The 24,831-nt window shown below is 51.8% G+C and overlaps 1 protein-coding gene and 1 long non-coding RNA gene across 4 annotated transcripts in view; both read right to left on the reverse strand.

Annotated features, from left to right (window-relative positions):
• Positions 1-19,436, reverse strand: part of EPHB1 (EPH receptor B1) — an 86,057-nt gene extending 66,621 nt beyond the window's left edge. For 2 of the 3 annotated variants that reach the window (XM_074833448.1, XM_074833449.1), the window contains exon 1: positions 19,214-19,436. In XM_074833448.1, coding sequence (XP_074689549.1) covers positions 19,214-19,271 — 58 coding nt within the window. In that variant the 5' untranslated portion in view covers positions 19,272-19,436. Of the gene's footprint in view, positions 1-18,451; positions 18,484-19,213 lie in introns of those variants that run through there. The other variant, XM_074833450.1, reaches the window with a different exon arrangement.
• Positions 19,437-23,738: 4,302 nt separating this feature from the next.
• The window catches only part of LOC141926953 (uncharacterized), a 36,069-nt gene continuing 34,976 nt past the window's right edge, over positions 23,739-24,831 (reverse strand). Inside the window, exon 3 of the long non-coding RNA XR_012624254.1 lies at positions 23,739-23,852. This is a non-coding gene — a long non-coding RNA (uncharacterized LOC141926953). The remainder of the gene's footprint in view (positions 23,853-24,831) is intronic.

Raw genomic sequence — 24,831 nt, forward strand, 5'->3', positions numbered from 1 at the left:
GGGGGAGGAATAGAGAGGAAAAGAGAGAGAACTGCAGAAGGAGAGATAAGAGAGAGGGAAGGAACGACAGAGAATTACCAAAAAAAAAGCACGCATCACAGGGAATAAAAGACAAAGAGGACCAAATCAAATATAAAGATAAGAGAGAGAAGATAGGGCTTTCAATACCTTTTGTTTTCCAAATTGTAAACCTATTTTAGAAAATTTGGGAACAAGTTTTAATCCACCGAACTCAAACCAGACGTCAGAGACAATGGGAAAATCTCAGAATGGCAAGTTACAGGTAACCCGGTATTTTCCAGATATAAGGAGTTCATTTGCTCCTGTAGTGACAAAGTCACTCATCGATATCATTCTTTTTATAATTGCACACAGGCCATGGGTATACAAAAACCACACTTACTATACACATAGAACATAGTCCATACAAAAGTATTTACAGATGGGCACAGATGTGCTTGGCAACTCAAAGTCAAGCAGCACTGAGGGCCGAGTGAGCACTTTAATGAACACCCTGACCCACCAAAACAGACCCAGCCATCCCAAGAGCCCAGGTCCTCCATCACACCATCACCAGAGGAGCGATCCAGGGCTACAAGATGACAAGGCTATCTTTTAGGAGAATGTTTTCCAGAACAATGTCACTACATATTTAAATCCTCATTTTTGCTTTCTTGAGGCTGGGTTGCCATCAAACATCACTGAATGCTGCAGCCTGCCCCAAAAATCACCCTATGTCAAGCTTGGCAGTTACTCGTTTCATCCTCCAGAAGATGTGGAACAGGAACTCAGCCACCCAGGGATGGGCAGAGGCTTTCCCGGAAACCCTACCCTTCAAAAAGCTTGTGAGGCTGCCCAGGAGAAGTAACACCCTTCAACTCGAGGCCCAGGTAAGTGGTGTGAGGAGGTCTGGCTTGAATGAGGCATTGCTTAGGTTGGGGAAGGGCAACCATCTGCTCTTCACTGTCCAATGCTATCACCAGCCAGAAGCACACATGAAAGCAGGTGAAGGTCAGGAGCCTGAGGATGCTCTATCTCTTGTCATGCAGTTGAGTGGCTTCAGCATGAGCTGGGCACAGCAGCCTCACACCACTGGACTTCTTGGGTGGAGACCAGCTGGCTTGGATAGCCATCTCACCAGCCAAGTGAGTGAGGAGGATCCAGTACCCCAAACACATCGTACATCCCAGCAGGAACACAGCGCCTTAAGGGTAAACCAAACATTGGGGAATGATGTCAACAACTTCGTATTTTCTGCTACTTTTCTGTAGCTCACTTCTTGGTCAACAGCCACGTACCAGCACTGTCTGCACGCAGTGTGCTCCAGCCAGGAATGGAAGCAAGTGAAGCTCACCCAAGAGAAGGGCATTTTGTCAGGAGCTCTGCTCTTGGGAAGGAGGGGCTTGATCCTGATCTTCACCATGTTATGAGAAAGCAAGGAGTCCCAAAAAGAGGAGGGGGGGTGGGGTGGGTGGGGGAAGAGCGGGGTTTGAGATTTCACAGACAAGGGCCATGGAAGCCTAACGAGTTCAGTGGAACTGGGCTCCTAATCAACTGGGATTCCCCTGGAAATGATAGCCTCTAAATACAGAATTAGTCAACTGAGAAGACAGAGCAGCCATAAACATCAATAGCATCTGCAGTCACACATGCTAGGATAAATTAAAAAGATACACTGTTTTCATGCCTGGATATACACAGGACATTCGCCGGTGGGATTGCAGGGGGAATCTCCCCAGCAGCGTGCTCACACGTGTCTCACAGCTGCAAAGCCAACCTTCAAGGCCACCAGCGCAGAGGCAATGCTGGAGTAGGTGCAATAAGTTTTGCTGAACTAATGCACCAGACCTGTCCCCTCTTTCCCTGCGGCTCTCCTTCCCTGCTGGCTTTATTTTGCCTTACTCCCAGATAGCACTGCCTATGAGGAAAGCTCTAAAAATCAAAACATTTATCCTGCATTTCCCTACACACCATCACTTCTTTAGAGATTCAGGATGAGTCATTGTCTTGGACCACGTTCTCCAGAAGAGATTTGCGCTTGCTACAAAAATATGCATCTCATAGAGCCCTAAATCTAAAATGCCAGCCATGCTGTCAAAGAGCCCTCAGACGAGAGATGTACCTGGCATCGTCCGGCTCCTATTTACTAGATCTTATTTCAAAATGTCAAAGGGATTCTGCATGAGCTATGAACATGACAGACTGCTCAGACGGCGAGCAAGCACTGTCGGGGGACTCCAGCTTGGCAAACGGCATCCCTTCACCCATGCGCACCTCCTCCCAACACAGCCAAGCGCTTGGCATTTCCCCCAGACACCAAAATTTGGGAGAAAAGCCTCCCTTTTCCCCCTGACAAACCCCCTGGCTGACAACAGCCAAAGCCACACTGCTCGGTCGAGCCAGAAACCAAATCCCCTCCACCAAAGTTAGATGCTTGCAAAGAGAAATCCCACTCTGGACAAGCAAGCACGGAGCGAGCAGGGGGCAACTTGCTGACACGGCCCCAGCACAGAACAACTGCAGCCAGATTGATCCTGGGTTTTTTTAATCAAGTATCCAACACACACCAAAGCCTTCAGGGAGGCCAGCCAATTGTTTTGGGGTGTAAATAAGAACTGAACAACAGCAACATCATTGCTGGTCTGAGGGTGCATCCTGAAGATCCCCCGCTCATACACTGGGAGTCTCAGCGGGGAGAGAAGGGAAGGCAGGGGAGCGAGAGTGGAAACGCGCAGGGATGCTCCGGCTGCCGCTGGAGGTGTCAAGCTCAGCCCCAGCTGCCGGAGCACAGCCATAGAGTGGAAATATTGAACCTCAAACGGAAAAAACTGCAAAAGCTCGTCGGCAAGCAGCTCCCCGTGCCGCCTCCCCTCCCGGTGCTGGCCGCCGTGCCGAGCATCCTCTCTCCGGTTTTTGCACCATATGGAGTCAGCTCGCGAGTGCAAATGAGGCAAAGAGCATGAGAGGCAAAGGGAAATAAATCTGTGCCGCCGCTGCAGTGCACAGGGCTGCCGGCAGCACGGGGAAGCCTCGGTCAGGATGTGGATGGGATGGGGGAGGGCTCTGCCTGCATCCCCTGGGGATGCCTTGGCAGAGAGCCCCGCTGCCTGCCCAGCCCTCCCTGCCATAAGGCTGCACGCGTGGGAAAGGGGATGTGGCAAAGCCAACAGGTCCCTCGCAAGGCACAGAGCACCCCGTGAGCAGACCCCACTGGGTTTTTTTTGTTCTGGCTCCATGTCCAAACGCCACTTCCCGAAATGCCCTGCAAACCCATTCCTTGGCTCTCCCAGGTTTGCCCTGGACTTACCTTTTTCTTCTTTTCTTTTTTTCCCCACTTTCAGATTTGGTCAAAACAGCCAATGGCCAGGATCTCTAACTATCCCACATCCTCGCCTGAAAATTTTACTATCAATCTCAGCCATCTTTAGGTACGTATGTACATGACAGCTGGTCCGTTGAGTAAATAACAAAATGTGTTTGCCAAGATTTCTAAACACCCGTTCACACAAGGTGCCATACCAGCTCTGATGGGCCAGCAGGGCTGTGAAACCCTTGCCTGAATACACCAGTAGCTACCACCAACTGCTCCTCCCCACCTCTCAGGGCCAGCAATTGCCCCTTTGGATGATGCTCTTCAAGGAGGTGCGCAGCAGGGGCTTTGGGACCCCTCTTTGTAAGCTTTTGGCAAACTGCTGCCTGCCTCCCCCAGCTCCTGCCCGCACAGAGGCAGCGCCAGGTCCTCCATCCCACCACATCCCTTTGCGCCAGGAGCCCTGGGATCCATAATCTGGGAGAAGAAAACAAAAACAAGAGCTGCTCTAAGTTGACCTTAAACTGCAAGGTTTTGCTCAGGACTGTGCTTACACCTAGCTTTTCCTGCAAGCTGCAGTGGCCGGCTGAACTGCTGAGCGGCCACAGCTCCCACCGGCCCTGGGAGGCAAGGAAGAGAAGGAGGAGGAAGAGGAGGATGCTGGCAGGAGGCACCGCTTGGCAGTCGGCCTGCCCAGCACACCCCTGCCTCCAGCCCCGGCGCCTGCGCGGGTGCAAGCTGGGAAAAGGCTCTAGCATGAGGACAGCCATCTGCACGCCGGGAGCCGTGCCAGAGCGGGTTCGGGGGATTATTTTTCCCCGCCTCACCAGGACAGTCTCCTTCCCGAGTGCATGGGTAGAGCTGACTTAACACGTGGGCAACACCTCACCGAAATAACTTGGGCATGGGCTTGCAGGGAGTTAAGCAAGCAGAAGTCCATCAGAGCCACGTCCGGCAGCCTGCCAGCCCGATCACCAGCCCACTCCCGGGAGGTGCCCATGATCCACCGCGGGCAAGGGATGGTCCCGGCGTGACCGGCACAGCTCCATTTCACGCACCGCCTGCTCTGCTCATTTTTAAAGCGGCACCAGTTGATGATAAACTTCCCCTAAGCTCATCTCCGTACCCACCTCTTCTCCTGATGATGCTGACCCATCCTCCCTGATTGTGGTTTCCTTACTGAAATAAATCACTTTAAGTGCACATTGTGCTCTGGGTCTCATTACCGTTCATCATCATCTGCGCAACGGAGCTGTCACATCCTCACAAACTCTGTCACCTGGGAGACACGGGAGCAATTTGGGAGGGCAGGCAGGTGGGGAAAAAGTGCCTGCAGCTCACTGAGGTACCAGGAGCACCCCATCCCTCTCCTCCACAGCGTTTGGATGGTTGGCTCACACCTTCAGCCCCACACACCCTTCATGGCACAAAAGCTCAGGAGAACAAAAGCAAGGAGGTACAAGACATGTGCAAGACGTGATTGTTGCACACAAGTACCCAGAAGATGGAAGGATGGCAGGAGCGATGGCAGATGCACCTTGATAGCCAAGAGGGTCTTTCTTCAGCGAGGTATCTCCATGCAGGGAAACCTCCTCCAGAAGAGGTGGCAGAAACTCCCTCTCTTCCCAAAATTTAAAGCAGAAACACTTAAACAAGGGAAGAGGAAGAGACAGGCACAGGGGCAGCAAGATGGTCACCAAACCTTCTGCAGCACAAATCCCAAGCAGCGACATGCTCAACTCCTCATCACAGACGGGTGCTTCCAACAACATGAGGTTACTCCAGATTAATCCAGAACAGAAGACTGCAGTCGCGCTGCACACAGTAAATTAAAAGCTCTGTGCCAAAACCCTGCAAGGACCATTCAGGCGATAGCAACACAAAGGCATCGTTTGCCTGTCACATTGCTTTCAAAAGCCAAACACTCAGAAAGCCAGAGAGGGAGCAATTAAGGCTGCCACTAATCTTGTAGTGTCCACAAAGACGGGTCTGTTGTTTTTTTTATCGAGGAGGTAGTGTAAGTGCCACCAGCTTCCAGATGGCCAGCGGCCCTGCGAGGGGCTGCGACCTGCCTTGTATGAAAGGCCAACCCAGCTGGCAAGGAAGGAGCTGCTCACCCATCGCCACACGACTGACACATCCCTGCACATCAGCACAGCTCCCTAGGAAAAGGAACTGTTTCCTCATGTAATATTTGGGAGGGTGTAAAGGTTCAGGTTTCCCAACAAGTACACAACACCTACGTACGGCCCCTGAGCGTGGCCATGGAGAAGACATGCTTCTATCACACCTTCCATAAGGTCAATGCTCGTGCTTGTCTCAATCTCTCCATCTCCCCCACTCCATCATAACTTTGGAGGAAAACAGCCCTCGCTGCTCCGGTGACCACGGCAGGAGGAGGAGACCCCCGGAGATGCAGGAGGAGAAGAACCCTGGAGATGCATGTGCACCAGGACATCCATCACTGCCAAGAAGGACACCCCAGGTGGTCCCACAGGCTTTGCTCGGCTCTCCCAGCATCCCATCCCACCCCAAAAACTCAGCCAGCCAGCTGCAGCCCAGCCTGGAGACCCCACATTCTCCCCCCACTGCCCAGGGCGCTCGCACACATGTTCGCACACGCCAGCACAGAGCAGGGGGGGAAGCCGCGTTGCAGAAATAACACAGGCACACAAACAAAAGAGAACAAGCCATTAATCTGGGTGAACCGGAGGAAATGAAATCATTATGTCTGCAGCTACAACATCCCGAAGAACAAATTTCCTGCCTGGATAATAAATGGATTCTTTTGTTTCACGTTGGCCCCAACCACGTGACTATCTTGGCCTATTCCTCATCCAAAACATTTTGCTGTATAAATACCCAGACGGGCTCGAATTTCAGCTGCTAAAAATATGTTTTAATTATAATAATATATAATAATAATAATAACAAAAAAAAATCTAGATCTACAGGCTCCCCTTGCCTCCCAAACAACCTCTGAAGGCTTTCCTGCATGCAGGCAAGCAAACAAAAAGTCCAAAAGGTGCCAATTACAGCTGAACAGCACAAATGCAATCTTTGAAAGACCAAGGCACTAAAAGGCAGCCCTGGGTTAATGCCCGCAATAAATAACCCCTGCCAGAAAGAGAAACGATGGGTAAATGAGCATTTTAAACATCGACAGCCCAAAAGTACCTTAAAGTATCTCCCAGCAGCGGGAAGGGGACCAAAGCCATGCGGGACACCGATGACAGCTCCTGATCTCTAAACCTTGGGGCTGTGCAGGTTTTCTTTTGAGACAGGTTTTCTTCTGGTGGCTTCCTGATGCCTCACTATGCTTTGTTAGATGGATGGGGATGGATCTGGCCTCCCCCAGCTTGGTGTCAGCTGTAGGAACACCTCTGGGGATCTCGAGGGATGCAGACCTCTAGGAAAGTTGCATGAATTGTTGGTTTCAAGCGTTCCTTTAAGCTGCAACTCCACCAGATCACTCGGTTAAAAACATTTTTGCATCTAACTATGTATTTTGCTTCTGATCTCAGCTTCTTTTTGCTCGCCTTCCCAGCTTTACAAACACATAGCAAACACTGCAACAAGTTTCAAAACAAGACATGGTTTTGAATCCAAACATCAAAGTGCCTTGGTGCAAAAAGTCTAAATTGTTTGAATGTTAAAGAGAGACCTCCGCGAAAGCAAAGGAGATCAAAAATCCCCCCAAGCTAGCAGGCAGCAGGAGGCAGAAGTTTCAACCAAGCTCATCCTGCCTTACTCTAAGAGAAAGGTCTCCTTGATGCAGCCCAGGAAGAAGACCTCCCAAGTGGTCTCCCCCAGCTGCCTCCCCGTTTCATTTCATTTTGGGGAAAGTGTCTGGGGTACAAACCCATCTGCAGCTCCCCCTCCTTGGGGCTGCAAACCCTGGAGGGGTTCCTTTCTCCCATGCACAAGCATTGCCCCAGGTGTGCTGGGGACAGCAAGGAGGCTTCTTCCAGAAGTTTCCTCAGAAAGGTGCATTTTTCACCCCAACGCTGAAAGAAGGAGCGTTGGAAAGGCCAAGATTTTTCACAGGATGGGAATTTTGTTTCTCTCCAAATATTAGTTCAGCAGAAAATATTAAAGGGGATTAACAAAAGCAACCCCCAAGGCAGCTGTTCAAAGCCCTGGTCTCAGCCCACCACCCCGTGCTCAACCGTAGCTCTTACTGACTCAGACTTGTACTCGTTCTCCACCACCCAGAGCATCCCTGAGCCAAAACCTCTTCTCTTCAACTTCAAACATAAGCAGAGAAAACCCTTGTTTTGAAAGCGGGCTTGGTGCATCGCATGAGCAGAAGTTCAATTTCATTTTCCTTTGTGGATCATCTTTAATTTCAATTATATTTTGGATGCTGTGGAAAGTGTCCAAGCATAGCTGCTGCCTCATTTCAATTGCTTATCGTTGCTGTTTCTTCAAGGAGGGGGGCGGGGGGGAAAGGGAAGGAAAAAAAAAGTCCTTGGAAACTAAATATTTACACACTGACGTATGCTAATCCCAGCAGATCCAAGGGTGGGAAGCCTATTTAAAAAAAAACATCCCTAATTACTTTCCCATTTTAAAGGGAATAATCTGGCGATTAGCTAGAACGTTTTACTTAAGCAGTCACATATTTTTTTTGAAGAAGAATAATCTGCCAGCATGTGCACAGACAGGACAGGAGTTCGACAAACCATTTTCATACGCTTCCCTCATGTCCAGCTGCCAACAGCCGAGCAGCACAGAGGAGTCAGAGGCACGGCGGGCGGTTGGGGGGGTCATTAAATGCCACCCCTGGGAGGCCACTCCTGGGATGGGGACAAAGCCAGCTCAGGCAGCGATATTTCACCAGTCCCTGGATTGCACCATAAGGAAACCTCCTTGCTGGGAAAATGGCAACAGAGCCCCAGATGCCTCAAAAGGCCATCGGTCACGTCGCAACAATGTCCCAGCAAGCGCCCACGTCCCTCCCAGCAGTGCCACGAGCGGGGAAGCACAGCGGGTTATTAGTGCAATACATTGCTTTATCGGGAGCATCTTTCAGTCCCTTTTTGCTGATGTATTAACAAAACTTACTCTCTTATCAGACAGTAGGGTGGTTTCTGCTGGGAAAAAAAAAAATCTAAATAATCCAGACCAGTATGTAAGGATTTTCAAGGTCCCCCCTGCCACAGAAAGCAAATAGCAGTAATTTGCTAATTAGCAACAGCCACTGCATTGCTCAAGGAAAGGGCTGTAGTCTTCAGGATAGGTGAAACTTGGATTATAAGACACGCACGGCAGATCATTTAGAAAGATAAAACCACGTTTGCTCTGCCGCAGCCAGCTATTAAAAGTGGAGAATGTTATTTCAGGTAATAAAGAGCAAGACCCGAGGACCAGCCTGGGAATTCAAATTTACAACTTGTATCAAATTCATATGCTGTAAAACTTCACCTAGTTTATAAGTTTCTCGCCAACTTCATAAAACATGTTTTATTATTATTGTTTTCTGACTCTCCTGCCTTAATAAAATTCCTCTCCCAGTCTGTGTGGGTGTTGCATTATAAACATTTGCACTTTGATTCATTCACGACTGAAGAAAGCTTTCAAGGTAACCTATTAGGAATACTTTAAATGTTTCAAAGACATCCCAGTTTCCCCTGAATGTCGCCAAGCTTTAAAGAAATAAATAAAAACGTGCCTTGCCACAAGCCACCTCCAAAAATCTGCTGGGCTGGTGACTCAAGAGATCGCATTTGGGAGTGACTGAGTCACACACCAGCCTGGCGGGGTCCATGCCTGGCACGGGCTGAGAAAACACAGGGGTTATCGGGGCACGGGGTAAGGCAGGCGCCCATCCATCGCTCCCCAAGCCCCCTTGGCAGGGAGCCCCAGGGATGTTGCTGAGTGGGTCCCACTGCTCGGAGGCAGACAGACCATTTTCTCACACGTTAAGGGCTGGACCGTGCAAAAATAGGGGTGTCCCCGGTCAGCCCCAGAGAGCAAAGCCCAGCCCTGGCACACAAAGGCTGAGCTGGAGGGTGCGCTAAGCAGCATCCTTCTCAAAGCAGCCCATTTTCTCCGGCCTCAGCCAAAGCCCATTGAAGTTAATGAGCGTCTTTTTATAGCTTTCAGCAGGCTTTCGAGAAAGTCTTTCAGCACAGCAGACTCCCGTGTGCACACAGTGGTGCCAGCCATTTCAGTAATAACCCACACATGGCACGGGGAGGGATAATGAAAGCCAACTTTTAGAAAGATACCGAACACAATTAGCTCACGACCTTACAGCTCCCACCAGCCTCCATCCTCCTCCTCTCCTCTGCAAGGTCAGCGTCGGCATCTGGGTGGGGAAGGAGGGCATCGCCAGCTGACGGCCAGAGCTCAGGAGGGCCCTACCAAAGATGGGTCCAAAGAACAAGGCATCGGTGCCTTTAATTCCTGCACAGCTGATGCTTTTCTCCATTTCACTGAGCAAGAGTAAAGTTACCTGCTGCGATGCAGGTGGCTCAAGGAACCGCACGTCCCTCCCCAAGAAATGCGGCACAGAGCTGATCCTCCTACATTGTACTAAACCAGAAATTACCACTTTATAGCTTTGTACTTGGTCCCAATAACATCATTATATGTGACCTCACAGGGCCTCTGTTGAGAGCCTGACGAGCTCAAATGACTTTAGACCCCCATCGGCAATTTCATCTCAAGGGGCAAAGCACAGACAGCAAAGGCCACACATCTCCAGGAGGTTCACCCCCTCGCATAAAGTTTCTGGACAGCTTCAGCCAAACCCCAGGGGCTGGGGAGCAGCAATGTGCATCTCAGGCTTGCCCACGGCCAGGTCACGCCCGTGATTTCCAGCACTCGATAAAGGATGCAGAGACCCAGCATCGCTGCTTTAAAAATAACTACAGGAGAAGCTCAGGGCTGGAGCGGCCATGTGGTGGGGGCATCTCCATGCTGCTACGCACCGCGGGCAAACAACACCTACGGAGCAACCTCGCAGGCACCACAGGTACGCTACGCAAGGCAAAGGTCCTGAACTAGTCAAAAACATTGCAAGAAGTACTTCTGACAATACACCGGTGATTTTGAAAAGCCAGATTTTGTTCTTTTCAAACACATCTGTTTCAAATGAAAAGCAGAGCTGATGCCTCATGAAGCACTCCGAGCGCATCCTGCTCCTGCTCTGTTCCTATGTGTCCATCTCATTCCTTGAGCGTTTGGAAATATAAAACTACAGGTGTTGAGTGAAAAAAAGTAAAATTAAAGTGCCCAGCCACCTACCAAGGCCAGCCCTCAGCTATTTCTTCAGGCCACCCCAGCCTGTCCCCAGTACATGGGGCTGTCCTCCTCCCAGCTCCCCCCAGCCAGAGGGACTGGGGCAGACCCCCACAGCCAGCCCCGTTCTCCTCCTGCCTCCCGAGGACAGTGTTTCCTTTTCAACTCTTCTGCTGCGTTCCTGGTTTTCCCAGGGAAGTTGTAATTCACACCCCTTCGCCTCTTCCACGGTGATTTAATGTCTTTTGAGCAAAAAGCAATTATCCTCATATCAACGGGACCCAAGCGAGGATGATAATGAGTCAGCTTCGACCCCGCGGCTAAGGAAGCAGCTGAAACAAGTGGAGGTCTCTAGTAATCAAGGGCCCGTCCCCAGCCTCTGATTGCAAAAAAAAAAAAAAAAGAAATTAAAAAAACTCCATAAAACTTCAATTGTTGCCATTCCCTGCTCCATCCCTCCACCCACGGTGTAGGTTTTAGGAGAAAGGGGACCAAGACCAGCCCTGGGTCCCTCCCGCTTTGCCACCCCGGGTACATTTTGGGTGTTCCTTGCCAGCTCACTCACAACACCCCGTGGCAGGGAGCAGGCACACAGCGGGGGATTGATCTTGTGCTTGAAATCAGATATTGTAGCATTTTCCCAGGCTTTGGGGCTCAAGGAGAAGCACCCTGCCATCTGGAGTTGAGCCCAAAAGGCGACAGGAAAGTGACCTGCCCTACCCAGGACTGGCATGAAGGGCTGGGCAAAAAAAGGTAACCCCACGCTCTGCCCTGCAAACAGAAAGAAAATAGGAAAAGAGAGGCAAAGATGTGGACGTGCAACAGGTCTTGGGCTTTGCAGGACTGGAGAGGCTCTCCAGGAGATGGCAGAGCCAGGGCAGTGGGCTGAGCTGCCCTGCCCCTCAAAAAAAGAAATATATAGCCAGACAAAGGCAGCAAAACCCAGCCGTGTTCAAAGCAATCCAAGGAAGATGCTGGTTGGGTTTTGAATAATCCAAAACTTGATGCTCAGTTGCCGCTGGGATGCAGCACATGGGGTACCAGCGCATCAGACAGGCAGGCAGGATGCAGGGACTTTTTGGGAGAAAATATCATGAAACAATCCTTTAAAATCGTGACAAAGCCCCCATGTGGGATGGGAGGAAACAGCCTAAAAGCAAGGATTTCCACAGCCTCTTACCTATTCCCAGCCACCACTTTTACTTGCTGCATAACAAATTAAAGCTTAATAAGCTTCAAACACCAGTAACACTGACCAGATATTAAGTATTTTTCTCACTACACTAACAAACACATACCTGAGGCTTTACTAATCCCCAATTTCTTGGCATGGCAAGTCCCAAATTAAAATTAATTAAATAAATAAACAATACTGTAAAAAAAAAAAGATAAACTTAATACTGTATTTTTTTCTCCCCTCTATCTGCAAAGACCTTGAAAGGACTCCACCTGCTTATTAAGTGGAACAACTTAGAAAACAAGCAAATTAACTCGTTAACTAAAACCACTCCTATCTCTCTCCTCTTCCAGGTGACCACTTGAATCACCTTCCACCTGTCCCAGAAGTGGACAGCACGGAGATGGCAGCCACAAGGATGCTCCGGGGGCTGCAGGGACTGGCTGCTCTGGGGCTCCTCTTCTCCCGCTGGGAGCATCCCCCCAAAACCAGGAGCATTCCACCCACCAGGTTCAGGTTGGAAGAAGCGAGGCCGAAGGAAAGTCATCTTCCTCAGCCGGGGCTTGGCACACAGCCCCTTCCCCTCTGAACTGTTGCCTCTGTGATTTTTCACCGCAGGGCTCCCAGCAGGAACTTATTAAAGCCAGACCAAAGCACGTATGCTTTAATAGTAATTAGGTCACCCTGGGTTGTGGGCTTAGCAGGCAAAACTATAATTATTTAGAAACATCAAGTTTAAATGCCAAAGAGTCTTAATGGAGCTGAGCTAATTAACCAATTTCAACTGAGTAACTGATTAGCTTAAAAATAAAAAAAAAAAAAGAAGAAAAATCAATGATCATAGACAACAACGTTTTCTTTTAACAGGTTGTTTTCTTGCAGCAATTCTCAATTGCACAAAAGGAGACCAACAACCCCCGCTAACCAAATATTATTGTAATTAAATATTCAACAGAAAGCCTCTTCAATTATTCAAAAGACTGATAACACTTGTTTATAATTGGGGTGGTGGGAGAGGTTTCCAGAAGCAGGGATTTCACAGATCATCAGGCTCTGGTCGCAGATGCAAACCCAGGCTGGCGGACAGATCGTGGCATCGGCTCATGGTGCCGGCTCCGGCACGTCTCCGGCCACCGCTCCCATCCCTCCTGCAGAAACTGAACTCGGGGGAGATGGATGCTTTCCAGCCCAGACGTGAGAAAACAGACCATATGGTCCACACACTTTCTGGATTTTTGTTATTAGACCAAAAATTTAGGGGACTAATGGCCAGTTTCCAGGTTTCACACCATTTTCCAATGGTAGCGTTATTCTCCCAACAGAGAACTGAGAGGAAAAGCATACCCTGGTGTATCATTATAATTCACTAAGCGGCATTACCATAGGAAATTACAAATTAGCTTTTCAGCAAAGGATAAGGGGATATTTAGATTAGCTATAGAGAAACTACAGAACCTTTCAGTCCATTTATCAAAGCTCTCATAGCTCCAACTTCCAGGGAAATGAAACAATAATAAATATTGAGCAGGGAAAGTTAATCTCCACTGAACATGCTTTAATAATTCAAAAGTTATGAGAAATAAATAAATAAAGCAGACCCTTTAGCTCCTACAAACACACATTACGTTTTTCTCACTGTGTCTCATGATGTGACTTTGTGGAAGATGGATGGTGACAAAAAAAAAAAAAAAACACACAAAAAAAATCATCTGTGACTGGGAGACACCACATTTACAGCGCAGGAGGGAGCCCATCCACATCTGCCGCTTCTCTGGAAAGCTGTAGAGCTGATTTGGGCAAGAGTTTGCTCTCTTTGTCCCTAAGGAAAGGGCTGTGTTGCCTCTACCTGCTACTAGGTACTGTCTGCATCAGCGCCGTGCCTGCTCTCTCCCCTGCACGCTCCCAAGCAGCCTCTCAAGCCGCTCACTTTTGGCAAACCTGCATTTTTAGCCCCAAAAAGCTGGAGTGTGCAATAACCAGTTCAGTGTTCTGGGGCCACCCAAGGTCCCAGCACTCTCCTGACACTGCTCTGACATTGCTCCATCCCTTTCTGCACATTTCTGCTCCCGCACTAACCTCCAGTGAGAGGGGAAGCGAGGAGGGATGCCGGAGGCTCAGCCAGCAGAAACACGCTCCATTCACATGTGGACCACAACCTAGCTGAGTGTCTTCTGGATTCATGTTCATTTGCCAGCCCCACCACCCAGCGCCGCTTCACAAGGTTCTCTCAGTCACCAGTGGACCTGAATTCCCACCACGTGGGTTATCTGCACCACTTCCATCACACTGGCTCCAGCAATCTCCCTCAGCGACACGCACTCCAGCTTCCCAACGGTACAACCGAGCCTCTGCCTTTCCAAATTGCTACCCAGCAAACATCCAAGCTTAACATTTGCCTTGCGCAAGTATTCATGCATGCAACGCTTGATAGCTCAAATGTTTGCAGAAAAAGAACAAGGTCAAATTGAAATGTGCTTTCAAATTCTAATGAATATTTGGGGAAAACATTCCCTCCCCCAACTCCAACTATTTACTCAGCCTCGCTGTGCTTGTACTGACCGTGCCTGGTTAGAGGGAACGGAGCTCTGCAGCACACCTTGGGCAATATCATACAAGTTTGGGGCTCCTGCATGAAGCCATTTCCATGTCAGAGTACAATAAGCTCGTACCCGCAGCTCAGAGAAGTAAAAAAAGAAGCCTCCTCAAGCTGTCTGGATCTCAGATGGAGTGGCACAGCACACAAGCACCCACCACAGGCATTACAAGAGCAGCACTCCGCGAGCCTCAGCCTTGCTCTGAGCATCTCTCCCAGCAGCCTCATCCCACAGCGCTCCCGCTGCACCAGGGACCAGCATCTCCAAGACTTTGCTGGCCTGATTAACATCGTTACCCATTGCCCAGGGTACTATTTTCTCTTTTTCACCAAATCCAAGTATTTCTTTAGCTTGCATAGCCCACCTCTGCTAGCAACATCTATTATTCAGCACTGTGGCCTGGATCCAAAGCCAGACGAATACATTCAGGCTACTTCATCATCAAGCATCAATATTTTCTTCTGATTTTTAAGGCCAGTGGAAGGGTTTTGCTCTGTCCTGTTGTGTCAGGAGCTGCACCTGGGATGGGCGAGACCCCCAGGCAGCTGACGCCACGACAGACAGGGCCACTAAACACATGGGAGCAGCGGGCAGCAACCCAGTTTCCATACAGACATGGTGAGCAGAAAGAGCAGAAAAATGGATATATTTATCACAGACCCCACCTTCTCCACACCTGCCTTTCACAGAGCTCTTTCAGGGCCCTTATTTGCATTAACTGCTCCAAGACCATCTTCAGCATCAAATAAATACTAATAATGACAACCCAACAGGCAGGCTTTCCATTTTCAGCACTGCTTTTCTGATCTCTCCATCATTGCCAGCGCTTGTTTTCATCTCTAATAGGCTTCCTGAGCTGAGCCACTGGAGCACTGTAAGTTATTCAACTTTCGGCTGTGCTACGTTTGGGGAAAGTGAAATTCAAAGCTTTAATTAGAGAGAAAAATAAATCAAGAACTTCACCTTAAGGAAGGAGACGTACATGAAATTGAGATGCGGGTGAAGTTGCCTATGAGATGGGTTTGAGCAGAACTGCCGCCGATTCAGGGACAGCCATACCACAGCCATCTCTGCCACGAGTTGAGCCATGTTTAGGCATCCCAGGAACAAAAATCCCCCTTCCCAGGTTTTCCAGCACTTTGTCACACCATGTGGCGTGAGCCACTGAGGTCACCAGCAGCTTTGGGCCAGCAGGACCTTCAGAGACACTGGGACATTGCCTTTCCTTCACTTCCATCTCCAAGCCCGAAGTACAAGGGAAACGGGAAGGGAGGAGGAAGACTGAGGCAAGGCATAATGAGTCAGTGATACCAGCAATTAGTCAAAAAAAAGCAACACGGCATCTGCAGACTCAGGTCCCTTTTCCATGACTTGACAAAACGCTTTCCCTCCAGGCTGACAAGATCTGGGATCACTCATTATGCCAAGAATAAGGATTTTCCCCCTAGCATTTTTTTTTCCCCGAGATAGTTTGTGCAAAAAAATTAAAAGTAAAGTGATGGCCGGATACTAGCACTTGCAAATTCCCGTGCAGGATACTAGCACTTGCAAATTCTCTCTTGAAAGACTTATTTCTAGCTTCTCCTTGAAAACCTCTCTGCCCCGAGTGAACGCAGCTGGGCCAAAGGTGGATGCCTGTGCGGCGGTGGCGGTGATGGGAAGGGCAGCACAGCAGCTGCCAGCTCTCAGCCTGCTCAGCACAGGCACCACTCCGGCGCCTGGCGGAAGCGGAGGAAGCCCGAAGGATGCCTGCAACAGATGTGTGCATCCTGAGCCAAAACGGGAGGAGAGAGGGCGCCTGGCACACAAGGAGCAGGAGCCAGGGACGTCACTCTCAAACCAAACCCCCATCCCCGGTCCTCTCCAGGGCTGTGGTTCCGAAGGCCAGACAGGCAAGCACGGGAATCAAGACTAAGCCCAATCCACCAGCCACAAGCAGGGCTTTCCACCCCCCATTCCCATGCTTTGCTTATTGTTGTGCTGCAAGCAGCAATACAGGAGACCGAGAGAAAAACCTGGTTTTCAAAAGACCAGGCGCGAGGCAGGGAGATGATGGATAGGTAAGCAGGTAGGCAGATTAAATAGCGTCGTGGAAGAGCTGCACCAAAATGGACATTAGCCCCACCTGACCTACCAACACCTCAAACTCCAACAGCTCCTGAGTTAAAACGTATAATGTCAGCCCATTACCACTCTCTCTATATGCTAAATATGATTATATTTGGTTCAGCTAACACGAGAGAGAGCACGCAAGCGGCTCCTGAGTGATTGCAGGGTGTGGGAGAGACGGAGTATTTGTTCCTGTCATCTTCTCACGTCCCTCTTCCTCTTCACAAGCCACAAAAAAAAAAAGAAAAATGACTATAAACATCCAGGTGTCCAGCAGAAAACGGTCAGCTAAGCCACAGGATTTGGTAAAAATCAAGTAACCATAAGAAAACTCAGATAAGCGACTCTACTATCTCCAGGTTCGCGTGCCGCAGGCAATGAGTTAGCAAGGTTTTATGGAGGATAAAGAGAGATGTTTGCAGGCAGCCCCAGCCCTGACCCCGGCTGCATCCTCCTCCCCCTCCAACCGGGTCCAGATGCCCAAAAGTCTCACCCCCACCATCCCAGAAAAAAGACTTTTTGTCTCGATGGCTTATTTGGGATGCAGGGAGCCATCCCTTCCTCAGCTGTTTCTGCAGCCCGTGGCAGAGCCGGGCTCCAGCCGTGGCTTTGCCTTGCTGCGAGAGAGGACTGCCAGCAAAACCGGTCTCACGGCTGCTCCAGGGGGAAAGCCAGACCCCAGGGTAGGTCAGGCTCTAGGAGATGCTTCAGCTCAGTTAGAGAAATCCACGTTTCAATCTAGTAAATTCAACCTCTGCACCAGCAGGATCCATAAGATTTAAATAAGCTCCATAAAAAGGTGTTTTCTTTATAGGACCACGCCAGCAGACTGTCACCTTAACTCCAAATCAGATTCAATTGCTCTGCCTCAGAAATTCCTCGTCCAAAATTTTCCCTTAAATCCAAGATCTCTCCCAGGATACTACTTTACTATCCAAGTAATTTTTTCAGCAGAGTAGAAATAACACCGCTCTTCAATGGGTTTGGTCCCAGGCAGGCATGCTGGCTCTGCCAGCCCAGCACGTGCTCCCACGGGTGGCTCAGGGCAAGCTGGGGAAGACCCTGCGTGACACACGGACACGACACCCAGGAGTGCTCCCAGACAGGGACCAAGCCAAGGTCTCCCTGCCAGCCACAATTTCGGCACTGCCTCAAGCCGCTGACGCTGCAAATGCCGGCTAGCGAAGTGCTGCTAACAGGTCTTGCATTTTCACGTGCGGCTTCGCGACCGAGCAAACACGCGCCTGTTTGCATCATGATTAGGCAAGGCATCAGCATTTCCACCTCAAGTTATTTCTACGGAGATGCAATGAGGGAGGAAGCCCGAGAAATAAGAAAAGCAAACGCCTGGGTCAGCCAAAAGCTAGTGGAAAGCAGACGCTGCAGCAAGTGGGCCTGCCCACCACCATCCAGCAGGCATGCTGGTGAGCGGAGGGCAACTGTGGCCAGCACCGCTCCCACCCCACTGGAGACCATCACAGCAGCGTTCCGGCTCCTGAACCAGCTCTTGTGCTGCCCAGAGCTGAGCCACCAGTCTCTGGTTAGCTCTGGCAGCTTCCAGTTCAGCCACAACCGTGCTCACATCAGCTAAATTCCCCCAAGGATGGGCCAAGCCCCACGCCGGCCAGCAGCTCGGTTCGCCCACAAGACCCCGTGCATCATCTCTCCGCAACCACGCATTTCTTGCTGCCAACAAGCAAGGGGCTGCACCACGTCCCCTGCTTGCTGCCACCACTCAAGCGCTGGGCAATCTCTGCCACAAGCCCTTTTGCCCGCCTTGTACCAAGAGAAAAGGAGGCAGTGGCAAAATAAAGGAAAACAATATATATATATAAGCAATACTTCCCAAAGCCAGGGAGCAGCAATGCACCACTGTGAGCCCAGGGTGAGCCGGTGGGATGCCAGGCCCACTGCCCAGAGGCTGGGTCCCAGCTACGGGCACCGTCCCGGTGCAGAGCGAGCCCCACGACCTGGCGAGCGATGGGGAAAAGACTTCGGCCCAATGGCACAAACCTTGCTGAAGGGATGGCCACGCATCTGCCCCGGGGCTCCACCGACGGGCCAAGCCGTCCCCTGGCCCCAGTCCAACCCAAGGGAAGGAGAACCCCTGCCCACATCTCCTGGTGCATCCATCCTCATCTTCCACAAAGCTCTCCTGAGCTCCCACGGGTGTTGAGGGGCATGGGAGGAAGAGGATGGCAGAGGCGGTCCTACGCGCAGCCACGGCCCCTGGAGGTGCCCCCCACCGCGGCCCTGGGCAGAGCCCCGCCGGGGAGGGGATGCGGAGGGGACCCTGGAGGTGTCTCCCACCGCGATCCCGGATGAGATCCACCGGTGTCTCCCACCGCGATCCAGCGGCGAGAGGATCCAGAGGAGCCGCCCGTCCCACGCAGATCCGGACGGGTTTCCCGGAGCCGTCCCCGAGAGCTGCAAACACCCGCTGCCCCTTCCCGAGGCCACCCACGGCCCGTGGGCGAGCCCCGGTCTGCCAGCACCGCCCGCGGGCCGGTTCCCCCGGGCTGCCGGAGGGCGGCTGCCACAATCGGCCGGTGCCAAGGGGAGCTCCGCGCCCCCTGAAGCGGACGGGCACCGTGCCGGGAGCCCGCCCCGTGCCGGTCTGCGGCCGCCGGTACGCGGCACGGCGGGGGAGCCCGGCTGGTCCCCGCTTGCAGACGCCGCGCGTGGCGCTGCCAGCCCACGCGTGCCGCGGTGGGCGCAGGGACCGGCGGCGCAGCATCGCACCCCCCCACACCCCGCGCTCGGGTCCCGCCTCACCTTCCACGGCGGCCGCGGCGGCGGCCAGGCAGAGCAGCACCACCAGATCCGCAGCCATCGCCTCCCCGGGCCCCGCGCGCCGCTGCTCCGCAGGCGTCAGCCGCTGCCGGCGGGCGGCCGTGAGCGGGCATGGGGGTGCGTCCGCGGGCCGGGACACGGGTCAGGGCGGGCCGGGGCCGCGGGACGGGACCGCGGGACGGGACCGCGCCGCCTCCCCGCGCCGCCCGGGTCACATCGCCGCCGCGAGTGGGGCGCGCGGCCACGCCGCCGCCGGCCCCCGCCGCCGCCCGGCCCCGCCCCCGCCGCCGCCCCGCCAATCCCCGCGGCGCGCCCCGCCTCCGCCCCGCCCCCGCCCCCGCCCCGCCAATCCCCGCGGCGCGCCCCGCCTCCGCCCCGCCCCCGCCCGCCGCGCGCTGCCGTCCGAAGGGGGACGGCGCCCCCTGGCGGCCCGCCGCTGCCCCCCCACCACCACCTGTCCCCTCAGCGGGACCCCCGACGGGGCGCACCCGGAGCCCGCACCGCTGGGCCTCGGTGCGGGGCAAACGGGGGCCGGCTGGCTCGGGTCGCCGCGATCCGATTCCCCGCTTTTGCCCCCAGAAGGAAGCTGGAGCAAACAGGCAGCCCCCACACCGAGGCGGGTGCCCTGGCCCCCCAGAACATGGCTGCTCCCACCTCAGGCTCAGACAATGCGGGGGTCTCCTCAGCCTCTTGCCTTCTCCCATCACCCTCACGGCTCGCAGGCCGTCGCTCCGGGGGCCGAGGCGAGATGGGCACCCGGGAGCAGGGGAGCAGCGGGCTGCCCTCCCTTGCTCAGGAGACACCAGCATTCCTCTGCCAGCCCCCCTGTCACCGCCAGCCCAAGGCTCCTGCCCCCGAGGCCACCCGCACCCAGGGCGATGTCCCCGTGCCCACGAGCCAACGGTAGATGGGATGTCACCCCCGTGCAGCCGCTGAAAGGAGCCCTCCAGAACCAGACTCAGCCCGTCCCCCTCGTCCCACACACCATGCCAAGCCAGCTCTGGTTGCCCTTCCCAGGGCTCAGCACCCCCCTTAGTTCCTCTCCCCAACCAGGCAGCCTCTTCGTCTGCTGCAAAGCTGACCCCATCCCTCCCTCCTGCTGGGTTCGCGCATCCCAGCGCAGGCAGGAGAGGAAAAACAGTGAGGGCAGGGAAGGCAGCAAGGGCTCGTTCGGGTCACGGTCGCCTGCCTGCAGCCAGGGCACGTGTCGGCTACAGCGGTGGGACCAGCAACCCCGCAGAGGTACCGAGCACCGGAAAATCATCCGCTTTTCAGTGAAAGAGTGCGCAAAAAATATTCAGCGGTGCCACGGGAACAAGAGTTTTCTTTTGCGGTTGTGCAAAATATATTTCAAGCAGCTCCTATTCAGCTGAGCAAATAACAGAAAAAATTGCCAAGAACCTTCTGGCTAAGTTTTAAGGAAATTTGCTTTCATCTTGACAACCCTTCTTCATTTCCTTCCCATGAATATCTCAGCAATCCAGTTTACTCACTCAGAGGATCACAGAAAGAAAACTGTGAAGTAAATGTCAGTATTATTTGCATCTTTATCCAGTCTGCCACAAAAGCAACACCATGTTATTTATCTGATCTAGCACAACTCAGTAACAGCTCAAGTATAGAATATTCATGATGTGCAAAGCAAAAAAATGTTAATCGTTTGAAAATACAAGAGGCAAAGAGCTGAGCCTGTGAGTTATCCAGAGAAGTGCCTCAGTTGTTTAGGGGTTTTTTTCCCTAAATAATTGTTATCAACTGAAAAACTTGCATTCAGAAACTAACGTTTGACCAAAAAAAGCCTGACAATTTTTGCATGGGGAAAAAAAATAATACATCAATATTCTTCTGATTTCTTTTCAGCTGGCCAAAGAGTTGGCTGCGCTGGGTAAAAGCCAGCTGTGTTTGTTCAAAAAGCTTTCTATTCTGTCAGCCTTGCTCCAAGTCTCTGAACAGCAACACTTCACTTCTCCTGGAGGAAGCATCTCAGAAAAAGCCTCTTCGCCGTGTTGCCGTCCAGAGGACGGGTGTGGGAAGGCAGCAGCATCGTGCTGCAGGGCCACTATTTCTTGCTCATCTGATGGGACTGTGGTCACCAGCTGCCCCAGAGCGGTCACAGAGACCATGCCCACCAGCATACCCTTGGAGGACGCACCAAGGACATTAAAGCCGGCTGGTTTTTTGGAACATTTTTCTCCGTTTCCTCCTCTGAGCCAGCCCTGCGTGGGAGGCGTCTCCTACAGTGTCCCATCCATTGCCTGGTCCCCACCCCAGGACCAGAAGGCCACCAGTGAGGTCCCCTCTCGCGTGCTTCTCCCCAGGACCCCATGTCTCAGAGCAGCCATCAGCTCAGTGTAGCAAAAGGCCCCAAACCCCACGCAAAAAGAGCAGCACGCCGTGGCTCTCAGCAAGCACCCTGCAGAAGGCAAAACCACCTCTCCAGGCCACAGGTACCCTCCAGCCCTGCCCACCAGGCACCCGTGCAGGAAGGACACGGGGCAAAGCCCTGCAAAGAGCACTAACAGTCTCCGGGAAGGCTTTTGGCAGCCCCGTGCTCGGTGAGCACGGCCGGTGCCTCTGTTCCCGCGGCGTGCAGCCGGCAGCACATCGAGATGGCGGCAGTCGGCTGCCAGAATTAGCTCTGTCTTAATTAACAGCTTTGCCTTTGTTCTCTGATGATGCTTCAGGCGATGCCAAACCCCTTCTGGAGGATGAAGATCTGGGATCCCAGCAAAAGGAAACATCAATAATTATCATACGCTGCGACACAGATCTCCTCCTCAAAAAATCCCTTGAAACTGCTTTCGGAACCAAAGGTGTCACAGCCTGCGACTGTCCCCGTCCTCCCCCACCACACTGCACCAGCTGCGAAGGGACCAGCTGAAGCACAGAGATGAATCCCACCCGGCCATCCCTGTGCATGTGATGGCGGCAACCATGCTGCAACAGGGACTCTGGGGGTGTCACCCCAAATCCATTGAGCTGCAAAGCGGCAAGCCCAAGCCCTGGGAGCCTGACACCTCCTGCGACATTGGGTGTATCACCCAGAGGGTGATCAAGGCTCCTGTCCTGCACCAGAGCTACTGCCCAGCTCAGACCCAGGGGCTCGCTGGGAAGGTGCCCTTGGTGGCAGGAGGTCCCCAGCAAGCTGCTCACTAACGTGGGAGCAGCTCCCAGCAAGCTTAAAGGTCAAACAAGCCTTCCCCTGCATCCGCCCTGCAGAGCGGAGGAGCTGGCAGAGGACACAGGAGCCTCCCCTAGCCAGAATAAGCACAGGTGCTACAGCAGCCGTGACGCTCCCGGTTTATTTCCTAAGCTGAGGCCAGGCAGATTTCTGCACAGTGCAGAAGCCGTCCTCAGCAGTGCTCTCGCATCCCTAATCCTGCCAAGGCAGCGCAGGCTGCTCCCAGCAGCTTGCCTGTGCATTAATTGCAGAGAAAAAGCATGCACCTACAGCAGCCTCCCAGAAGTCAAATCCCCTCCCTGATAAGAAAAGCAGATTCCTTCAATTTTCCAACATTTCAGATTTGTCTAGTGTGCCACAAGATGCGAGCCGGGTGAGACAGGTAAGTACAGGCGATGCTGGTGAGCAGCATCCAGCCTCTGCCGCACTGCCTGTGCAGTCAACCCCCCTCTTGTGAGTCCAAATAAATGTAATATGATGTAATAACATTAATTAGCACCAGTAAACTCTCGGTGTATTCAGAGCACCACTCAGTCACTTGGCACCATGCAGTCCAAACTGCTTACTGTACTCCCAGGGGAAATAACCTCAGGGAGACTTTTGGACTTAAAATACCATAGGGAAACTAAAGGGAGGGAGAGAAGTTATTCTCCACTTCAGGCGTTCACAGAAAATTCAAGTATCTTATCAGAGCAGAAGTAGAAGCTGTAGGAAGGACGACTCCTTTGTCATGTGAACAATTTGAGGACTAAATTGAAGCAAGACGTGAAGAAAAAGTAGGTGAGATGAAGGTTAATTTGGCAACCGGAGTGAGAACAGAGGGAGCTAGGGTATGGAAGAGTCTATTAATTCCCTGGGCAAAAGAGAGACGCAGTCAGAGCCAGGACTCAGAGTAACTCTCCACACAGTAGCAAAAGATAAATTGCAAGTTCTTCTTGTGGAATATTCTGTTTATTAAGTACAGAAATAGGAGACAGTCAAGTGCCAAGTGCCTGGAGCCTCTCAGCGCCTGAGAACATATTAATCACTACAGATGATTGAACAAAAGATGAGAGCAGTATTAGGACAGGCTCTGGTGCGACACCAGGCACCGCAGAAAGCAATGGACCCGCAGCTTCCTCCACCCCGCACTGCCACCAGCTACGGAGGCAGGGAAGGCACCGACTCCTCTACCAGTGGACTGCAGGACAACCTCTCTCTGCAGGACAAGGTAAAGATCAGTGAGTTGTCCTCTTAGGAGCAAAAAAATTCACTTTAATGTCATAGATGCTGCAATTTCTCCTTCCCGGGTTTTCCCTTTAATTGGGTTTTTCAGGACGGTTGCAAGTCCCAATAGACGTGCTGGCCACAGGACAACACAAGCACAGATCAGGCATGCTACTTGTGCTCCACGTTTGTCCTTTTTTCCAGTCTTTCCAGGTGGAAGGATCTCTTTGTTCCCTTTGAAAGCAGAGGATTAAAAAAAGCAAATGTAAAAGAGAAAAACAAAAACTCCTTTGTCTGAAGATGGATGACTTCTTTTTATCTGTTTCTAATCTGGCTTCAACTTTCATTTCTTTAGGACAAAAAAAAATCTGAAGATTAAATTTTATGCCAAAGCAAGCTATAATAAGTGACAGAAACATTCCATCTCGGGGTCTCCGCTGGCTCTGTGAAGTCAGAGCATTCACGGTGAAGAAAGCAAAATATAGACAGACAAACACTTCCAACGGAGATTTAAAATAAAAACCCTTCTCATGTTCTGAATGAAAAAGCTACAGAAAAACATGTCTCTCCTCCAAGGAAATTTCATTATCTGGAAGCAAAATGCAATTTATCTTTGGAAGCTTTAAAAAAAGCGGGGAGGGGAACCTGGCACGAGAGTTTCACTTTATCACAGCATTTGGCTTGTTGCAGTCCAAGCTGTGTTCCTACTTCTGTAAGCAAACAAGAGGTGTGAAGTTTTTAAGGTGCAAGTCTATCCAAAGAAGCAGGGAGGAGGAAGAATGGTCCAGCCCACCCCAAATCTGCTGCTTCAGTGTCCCATTCAGATATTTTTCTACTGAAATCACCCATTAGACTGCAAAAAGCTGGCTGCAGTAGCTGGCTTGGATCAGGTTTCCGTCTCATGCACAGGAAAGTTCCCATTTTTTCCTCCTACATCGTGATGAATTTCCAATTGTCACCTTGATCAATGGTCCCATGAACACTATCATAAGGGTAATATGATTTTTTTTCCCCTTTCCTATCACTTACAGGGTAATTACATGGATGATTGCATTCAAGGGCAAGAGCCTGTGTCCTGCACCCTTGCAGCAAGCACAACACACAAGCACACGCAGAGCACCTGGAGCTGCTGGCTTCACCAGGGCAAAATAACACGAGTTTTCCCCAGGTAAAGGGAACATTCAAGGAATATTCAAACGTACAAACCCACGTG

The sequence above is a fragment of the Strix aluco genome, chromosome 9 (assembly GCF_031877795.1).
Source record: "Strix aluco isolate bStrAlu1 chromosome 9, bStrAlu1.hap1, whole genome shotgun sequence".
NCBI classification, from domain to species: Eukaryota; Metazoa; Chordata; class Aves; order Strigiformes; family Strigidae; genus Strix; species Strix aluco.